The following is a 9,536-nucleotide window of genomic DNA, read 5'->3' as shown; positions in this document are numbered from 1 at the left end:
AAAATAAAATCATTTAATAAAATATTAAATTACCAAAATATTAAATTAAAAGCTTTATCAATTTTTAAAATGAAATTATTTATTTTATATATTTTAATTTTATATTTGAGTTTTATTATATTTTAATTAAAATTTTGATTAATATAATTAATTTGATTTTTAAATTAAATTAATTAAAAATAAAATTTTCTTAAAATTATTTTTATTAATCAATTAAAATTAATTGAATAATCAATGAATTATTCAAATTAAATTCAATCAATTAATTTAATTAAAATAAAATTTTTGAACAGTCCTATACTGATTGCTGGTGATGCTCCGCCATCTTACGGAAGCATCTCTCTCGCGCGGTCAGGGACCACTCCCCTTGGGTCCCTAAATATCCCTGATCTGGCCACGTGCCATTATTTATCTCCCGCGTCGTAAATCTATCGTTACCTCAAACTCTGTCTTCCTATACTCTCTCATCTCTGTAATTGTTCAATCAAAGAAGAGAAGAGAAAAAAATAATAATAATAATAAGAGAATATTCAAAAGAAAGAAGAAAAAAGAGAATTTTGAAAATGGGGAAACTTCTCTGCGATTCAACGACCGTTACGGAGACATTTCAAACGTCATCTCCAACGGTCCCTTGGGGGGAACATAACGCAGCGACTCTTGAAACCGTTGATCTAGTTGACCAGGCCATCACGGCGATGGCCGCCGCCCCCTGGGAGGAAGTGATTGGCCTTGAGGACCCGCAGAGACGGCATCTAACAAAGCTTCACGCCAAGGGTGTGCTGTGGAACCACCCGAAGGTGCACGGTTCCTCCGTGGTGTTCCGGCTGTCTCATGGAGGTGATGTGTCGACGGATGGGAACTGCCTGTTCACAGCCTCACAAAGGGCGATGGCGCGTGACGTAGACGCGCTGGATCTGAGGAGGCGCACAGTGAAGCGGTTCTTGCTGGATCTTGGATCTGCTAATGAAGAAGAGAGGCAGGTGATAAATGACGCGATTAGGAATATGTACTCGCCGGATCTGAGGAACGGATGGGGGGTTCATGTGGTTCAGGAAGTTAAGTTGTTAGCCAAGAAGGAAGAGCGTGTTGCCTTGGACTTTGCCATTGACGAGCTCGTCCAGCTCGGAATGCAAAGGTTTTTTTTTTTTTTTGTTCTTGGAATTTTTTGTCTGATTATAGTTTGCGGATTGGGTTCTTTTCAAATGTTTACATTTTTGTTTCCGAGAAAATGTAGGAAAACATAGAAAGGGAAAGTATAAACTTTTAATTTTCTATTTCTCTTCTGAAACTCCAGAAATGGCGCAACAGAAATGAGCATTTTGTTTATCTATTATTTTATCTCTTTTTTTTGTTGTGGAAAAATTTTATTTAGATCATAGAATTGGAGATTTTAGTAGATATGTAGTTTTTACATTTGTTTTTGCACCAAAGACAGAAAAAGAATTTAATATAAAATTTTAAAACAAAAAATTTCTAATGACTAGCCGCCTTTTATATTTAAAAAAAATTAATGCATATTTGGACATTTTTAACCAGCATGAAGTTTAATTGGGAATATTTAATTGTTGATTTTAGATTATTGTGTTAGTGCTTTGTTTGATCTGTTTCTTTATCATCTAATTTCTGATTGAAGAGAATTGGTAGCTGAATCTATTTACAAAGAGAGATGTGTTCCTGTGAATGATGGCTCGAGCTGGGCCAAATACATGTCCATTTCTGGTTCACCTGATGATGAATATGATATCATCACTTTACAATATACTGAGGAGGGTTTGTTATCTGTAGATGAGAATAGAGAAGGTCATACTGCAGCATTCGGAGATGACATTGCCATTGAATGTCTTGCAACAGAGTTCAAGCGAGAGATATATGTAGTAAGTAGAAGATTGGTTTTAATCATAATATATGATTGTTTGGATTTTGCTGATTTGCTACTTTTAATATGCATAATTGGTTGCTCAAATCTGGTTCTTTCATGTAAATTCAGAGGAATAGATTCAAATCTTTAAGTAACATGTAAGTTGTTATTGTCTTCAAAGCATTATGTATTCCATTGGTATTCTCATAGCCCTTTGTTTCATCACATTGGTTGTGTATTAAGGGCATTAGTCCTTTTAATTCTTAATCTCATGTTGATGTTTAATTAATCAATGCAGCAGTATTCCATGGATACTGAGACTAAGATGCTAATGCAACATGGCTCCAAACTTGGATGCATATAAACTTTTTCTTTTGAACTAGTCTGTCTGATCAAACCCTCATTCTAGGTGCATGCATGGATTTGTTATTTACAGCAACTCTGTTTCTCATACCATATTATATGCTAAAGCATGCCTAACATTTCTAAGTCTATCTCAGATGCATTTCCTCTGGGCTTTCTCCTGTTATATTATAGTCTTCGATCAAACCAGCACTGACCAAACAATTTTGGGTGGTGATAACTATTATCTCCAACCAAGTCAAAACACTTTATCATGTGGGGTGATCAGTTAACATATGTGCGCATTAGAAAGAAGTTTGTGTATTTGATGATTTAGATTGGGAAGGTTAAGAGAGAAAAGGTGGTAAAGTGTTGTTGCTATGTGTATGCAATGGAATAGGCACTAATGAATGAACTAATTCAACTCATTCAACTTTTAGCTTAGATTGAAGTTTATTATGTTAACACATTAGTTACAGGTGCAAGCACATGGATCAGATGCTATGGTTGATGAAGACAATTGTGTTTTCTTCCTTCCGCATCATCCGAGGAGTGAAATTTGTGAACCTCCCTTCTTTCTTTTCATGAAAGGAACAGGTAATTGAATTTTTTTTTATTAGTTATATGCTAAGCATTGGTGCTTACTTAAAAGATTTTCTCATCGGATTGCTCATCTGCGCATTTAAATTTCCTCTAATGTGTAGGTTGGTGTGGTGCTGGCGCTGATCATTATGAACCATTGATTGCCCATGCTTCTTCACTTATTCCTCCTGAGAAAGTTGCTCTCATACTCTGAGGGCCAGCAGTTTTGTGGCTCAGAGATTAAATAGAATTAGTTAATTTTTTTCCCCCCCCCCCCCCCCCCCCCCCCCCCCCCCCCCCCCCCCCCCCCCCCCCCCCCCCCCCCCCCCCCCCCCCCCCCCCCCCCCCCCCCCCCCCCCCCCCCCCCCCCCCCCCCCCCCCCCCCCCCCCCCCCCCCCCCCCCCCCCCCCCCCCCCCCCCCCCCCCCCCCCCCCCCCCCCCCCCCCCCCCCCCCCCCCCCCCCCCCCCCCCCCCCCCCCCCCCCCCCCATTGTTTGGCATGCAATGTAGTTTCTCAAAATGGTTTTCTAGGAGAATATCATTGCATAGCATTCTTTTTTTTTTTTTTTTGTTAACGTTAACTAGAATTGGTTATCCCCTGACATCTAGTGTGCAGGCTTGATGCCTGCACTTTGAGCCAGCCTTAGTGTTTGTTTGGTAGTGGTTTTGCCGGCTTCTTTTCTTGTGGTTGAGTTAGTGACGGAGCTTGTAGCGTTAGGTGCCATTTCGTCCATCCTTGTTGTATCTTACCTTTGTCCATTCAAAGATCGAGATGACCTGTTTTCGTCTGTCCAGCTTTTATCTCGTCTGGTTTTTTCGTTCTTTTTGGATCCATCATCAAGCCCCGCAACACTTGACTATTATTTTGCACGCAAGTACACCATGTTCTGACGAAATAATAAGGCCTTTAAGTGATGTTGATTAACTCTTGTAATTTAACATGCTCCAAAATTTTTTTCATTTCAATTGGCAATAATTTTAGTCGGGCCTTTAAAATGGAGAAATGGATTTGTATTTAGGTTTGTTTGTTTTGCACATATTAAGTTTCATAAACTTTTACTTTTTAGTGTCTTTTGTCATTAAAAAATGTTGTCAACAGAAAATGAACTTAACAACTTGAAAATAGCCTTTCTTTTCTCAAAAAAAGATGAGATAATTTTTGGAAATGACTTCATGGATTGAGCTGCTCGCTATCCAATTTGGATCGTATCATAAACACGATGTCTTAAATTTGAATTTAATTTTTCTTTATTCAAAATATTATTAATTAATAAAACTATTTTTATTTAATTTCAATTCAAAAAATTTTTAAAAACATTAAAATATTAACGTAAGATGTCTTTTCATATTTTAATTATTAATGTTACTATTATGAATATTGTTAAGAGTAAATATTTTTAATATTGAATACTATAAGGTTACGAACTTAGTGATAAATATTAATAGAATAAATAATATTTTATTTTATTTTAATAGTAAATAATCTTAATATAACAATGCTACTATATTAATAACAATCTTTTACTAATATGAATATTGTTCATATTGATCATATTTTAATTGTTTCTTAACATTTTAATTAAAATATAGTATTTTTAATACTCTAATAGATATATATTACTTTTTTAATTATAAATATAAAAAATAATATTTTTTATAATTTAATAAATTTTTTTAAATAAAATATTACTATTTTAATCATGAAAATATTTTTAATATTTTAACAATAAACAGTAGTATTTTAAATATTCTAATATATTGATATAAATAACGTTTTAATAAAACATAGTATTATATTAAATATTTTAATTTCAATATGGTATTTTATTAATAATTAAAATGCCAATATTTTCATAAAAATATTATTATTAAAATAACAGTTTTTAATATAATGTAATTTAAATGTTTGTATTTTAAAATATTAATGTTAAAATATTACTATTTCAAAAATAAATATTTTCAATATTTTAATTGTAAATATTTAATATTTGAACAATAAATATTTTAATAATTATATTCATATTATTATTTTTTTAAAAGATGTAAAATTAAAAAAAAAAAAAATATTTTATATTGAGTCATTAAAACAATAATAAATATATACTTTTTTAACTATATAATTGTTGAAATAAGTAAAATGGTATTGGATATAACAAAGGCTAGCTTTTGTTTATTTAGTTATTTGATGTATGTCAAAATAATTGTTTATATCATATATTTATTCTATTTGAATTCTAATTTTTAAAAGATAAATAATATGTTTTTTTTATCCAAAGAGAAAAGAAGAATTGATATCTCTATAAAATAAAATTATTTTTAGTGCTTAATTATATGAATTTTGCTTTGTTTTTGATAAAATAATTTAATTTTCATTTTTAATTTCTTTCATTTGTTCATGTGTAGAAAAATTTTCAAGAAAAGTAAACAATATGAATTTTGAGGCAATTTAGTTAGATTTTGGTGATAAAATGTAAGAATTATGTCTATCATTAATGTGCTTAATTGGAGATTTTATAAAGACATTTTGGAGCCAAATTAAAGCATTTTACAAAGCTGAATTTTACAAGGCAGATTTGAATTCAAGGCTGGCAGAATTTTAGTACAAGATTTGATGCAATTCCATGTAATTTTATGTAAGTGCACATGTATAGAAGTATATGGGAAAAGTTACCACTTGATTGGGATTTAAATTGGACATCATCTCAAGCTTGGAATTTGAGGAATTGAAGACTAAAACTGGTTGCTGTTTGGGTTACTGCAAAGGCTGTTTTAGAAATGCTGTGTCTGTTTTCTGCCAAGCCTTGCTGTGGTTAAATGAGCTGATTTTGAGCTGAATTTAAGCTGCATCTAAGTACTTGAAGTGCTGATTTTATGAGCTAACTTAGGAAGAAAAAAGATGGGAAAAAGCCAAGTTGAGTTGAGGTTTCCTGAAGCTGGACAGTGTTCGGGTTTTGTAGTTGTCAAGGCTGCCAAATGCCAATTTCGGTTTTGCCAGCTTGAGCCAAGTTGGAGCCAATGTGAGCTGAATTGGTGAACATTGAAACGGAATTTCGATGCCTATGCTGACTTGGATAGTTATGAAATTAAATGGCTAAATTGGAGAAGGGCAAGTGGCATTAAAACAAAATCAAGCTGTACAAATCACGAATCAAGTCTTTAAACTTGCTTGGCAGATTGCTTGAATTTTGTTGGCCAGCTAGATGAGTTAGCAGCTTCCATGGAAAAATAGGCAGAACTTCGGTTACGATAAAAGTGTTAAATTATACGAGAAGTCCCTATGTCACGGTTCGTAAGTTGGTTTAGTCTCAAGGGTTCTCTTCGAATCAAATTACAATTTTAGTTCTAGTGGGACAAAGTTTAACAATCAAGAGGATCAGGTCCCAAGGCGCACTAGAGGTTCAGGACACGGGAAATTAGTCCAGAATAGTGGTGTGGACAGTGATCAGCATTCTAGTAGCTCAGGCAAGGTGTTTAGGTTCGACAGAATTGAGTCAGGCCTAACTGCGAGTGCTGATAAACAATGTGTAGGTACACAGTTAACCCAGATGCAAGAACTGATAATTGAGGTGTGAGCACAGTTGAATACAGACCTAGAAAAGATCAGATTTGGGGGCTTCTAGAAGGCTCAGTGCTTTGTATAATTCTAGAAAGTCAAAGATTATGTTGTAATATCAAATTTCTTAGAATTAGGGATTGTATCATATCTCTTAAATCAAAAGATTTTAAATTAATGTAATCGTTAAAGTTTAGGAATATAATCTCACCCATTGTAAGGGGGACTCAACTATAAATAGAGTCCCCCACCCTCATTGTGTAACTAGCAACTATTGAGTAATATACCTTCATCTTGCCTTACTTTATGTTGGTTTGTCTAGCCTTCCTTTAAGAACTTCTTGTGCCTTTTTCTTTTACAGCATTCTGGGTAGCTAAGCCTCTCAATCTATAGTGGTTGAGCACCAATTTGAGTTTAGGTTGATATGAGATATAGCAGAGTCCATTCTCAGGTATTAGAATCATCTGAGCTTGGAGCTTAAGTCTCGTCTTGAGACAAAGGTTTTTAGAACCTTGGTTTGAAGTGTGCAACAGAACCTTACTCATGACAAGTGGTATCAGAAGTTGATTCAAAGTTAGTTAAAAATTGGTAATGGAAGCTGGTTCAAAGAAGGTGATTAGTGTAGAGTGCTGCAGGAACCAAAGTTAGCCTTAGGGGAGGCCTAGAACGGTCAGTGTGGGCATTCCATTATGTGATGCACCAATTGCTGCTGTAGTGATGATTGGTGCCTGACAGAGTGCTGGTCATGTGTGTTGTGCTAGGCAGGATCCTGATTCACTATAGTGCTAGTCAAAAGGTTGCGGTAAATTCTCAAGACTACATTCGTGAATTTTGTGGTTTAATCATGTGTATTGCTAGTATGGCCAAGGATGACTAGACAGATGGCCCAAGTGACGTGTGCGGGGAGTGCACACCAATAGATTAGGGGAGGAAGGCTAAGGCAGGAGATGTGTTGTGGACACTCGATTGGCAAAGTGCAAAAAGGCCATCTTTTACATAATAGATTGGCTCGAAGACATTGAAAGAGCCTTGAATAAGGCAATGGAGAAGCTCATGTAGCGGAATAGGGCGTTGGAGTCCATGGTGACAACCTTACGAAAGGAGCTACATTGACTCAAGGTTGATCATGCTACATTGTAAACTGCCATAGTTGTTGGTGTTGGCTTGGGACCCAGAGTGGAGGTGCTTGAGAATTTCATGGATGGTCTAAAGTCGGGGATGAAGATTGAGCCATAATGGAGAAGCGTGCAGGAGTCAAGTCGAACCAAAGGTGCTACAGAATCAATCACTAAGGTTGAGTGCACTAAGTTTCCAAAGCCTAAAGGAAAAGGCAAATGTGGGGGAGACATAGATGATAGGTCCTTAGGAGAGAAAGAGGCTACTGAAAAGCCTAGATTTCACAAGGCCTATAGAGCCAACAACAAGGGCAAAGAGAGAAAGCTCGTAAATTGCTATTTTTATGTCGATCCATATCAAGTTAAAGAGTGCTCAAAGCTTTCAGCCATTAAATAGGCAGAAGGGATGTTCGAAGGTAAAAGTGATAGTGGTGAATAGCACTAGAAAGAGCCCAGAAGGGAGTGGCTAGGTGTTATTCAAGATGCCAAAAGGTTGGGACCTCCCAAAGAGTTGATAAGGATAAACTAGTGGTAGCGAAGTGCCATAGTATGAGTATCATGTTTTAGCTTAATTCCTCAAAAAAGAGTATGCCGTGTGTAATTTAGAAGAAATATTGAAAGCATAAATAGTGCAAGAGAATGGGACCTTTGTAGTAAATGCTAAGAAACTTAAGATCTAGAGTAGAAAAAGCTAGCAGAGTACATGTTTAGGGTATGGGCTTAAAAAATAAAAAAACTAGTTCGTGGGGTAGGAGTTATAATCGATGTACACAGTAGGTGTATCATTCCCCTAGCAACGAAGGGATTGTTAGAATGATTAGAGGAGAATGTCACAGTCCGCAAGCTGGCCTAAGCCTAGGGGTTCTCTTTGAATCGAGTTGCAATCCTAGTTATAGAATAATAGAGTCTAACAACTAGGAGGACCAGCCCCTAAGGCACATTAGATGTTTAGGACGCGAGAAACTAGCCCAGAATAAAGGTGTGGATAGTGATCAAGACTCTAGTGACTCAGACAAGGTGTTTAGGTTCAGCAAAATTGAGCCACGCTTAGGCACGGGTATTGATAAACAAAGTGTGGGCACACAGTTGAACTCAAGTGCGGGCATTGATGATTGAGATACGAGTGCACGGTCAGACCCAGGTGTAGGCACATCTGAACACACATCTAGAAATATTAGATATGGGGACTTCTAGAAGGCTCGCTACTCAACATAATTGTAGAATGTCAAAGATTATTTTGTAGTATCAAATCCCATTGAATTAGAGATTGTATCATATCTCTTAGAATCAATAGATTTAATTGATGTAATTTAGTTTAAGAATGTAATCTCAATCATTGTAAGAGAGACTTAACTATAAATAAAAAGTCCCTCACCTTTATTATGTAACCAATAACTATTAAGTAATAAACCTTACTCTTACCTTACTTTTTATTATTCGTTTCAGCCTTCTTTCAAACACTTATAATGCCTTTTCTTTTATAGCATTTTGGGTGATTAAGCCCTGTAGTCTCGAGTGGCCAAACGTTAGTTTGAGTTTTGGTTAATCTAAAATGTGAAAAAGTTCATTCTCAAATTCTAGATTCGCGCAAGCCTAAAGTTTAACTCTATGTTCGTGACACCTGTATTCAGCTAAAATTTAAAATTTAGTTATTGTATTGTAATTTATATAAATTTAGTCCTCACACTATTTTAATTTAATAATTTTAATTCAATCATTAACTTAGTTAAATTTTTACCATTAAAAATGTTGACGTGGCACTTGACTTGATAATATGAGTGTTGAGTTTGATGACATAGATATTGATTTTGTTATATTGTAACTTGGATTGATGAAATCAATTGTTAAATTATAAAAATAATTCTGATACTTTTCATGAAATTTAAACTGTAATCCCTTTAGAATAATTCATAAAAATTTCATCCTCATACAAGTCAGATTTGATAATATTTGTTCAATAACTAATAAAAATCATATTTTTTAAAATTTTTTTTAAAATTAGACAATTTTTAAAAAAATTCATATTTTGAATTTTTAGATTTTTTTCATATTTTTAAAATATTAAATTCAATATTTTAAGTATTTTC

The 9,536-nt window shown here is 34.7% G+C and overlaps 1 protein-coding gene across 1 annotated transcript; it reads left to right on the top strand.

Annotated features, from left to right (window-relative positions):
* Positions 1–418: 418 nt before the first annotated feature.
* On the top strand, positions 419–3,575 carry LOC111282984 (uncharacterized). The gene is made up of 5 exons (XM_022871315.2): positions 419–1,135; positions 1,634–1,874; positions 2,680–2,797; positions 2,905–3,051; positions 3,271–3,575. The coding sequence occupies exons 1-4, from the start codon at positions 564–566 to the stop codon at positions 2,994–2,996; spliced, it is 1,023 nt and encodes a 340-aa protein (XP_022727050.1). The 5' UTR covers positions 419–563; the 3' UTR covers positions 2,997–3,051; positions 3,271–3,575.
* The last annotated feature ends 5,961 nt before the right edge of the window (positions 3,576–9,536 follow it).

Source organism: Durio zibethinus, chromosome 5 (genome assembly GCF_047325235.1).
Source record: "Durio zibethinus cultivar Kanyao isolate XHJ-2024 chromosome 5, ASM4732523v1, whole genome shotgun sequence".
Classification (NCBI taxonomy): Eukaryota; Viridiplantae; Streptophyta; class Magnoliopsida; order Malvales; family Malvaceae; genus Durio; species Durio zibethinus.
Note: the sequence above shows the minus strand (reverse complement) of the source record. Positions and strands in the feature narration are given on the sequence as shown.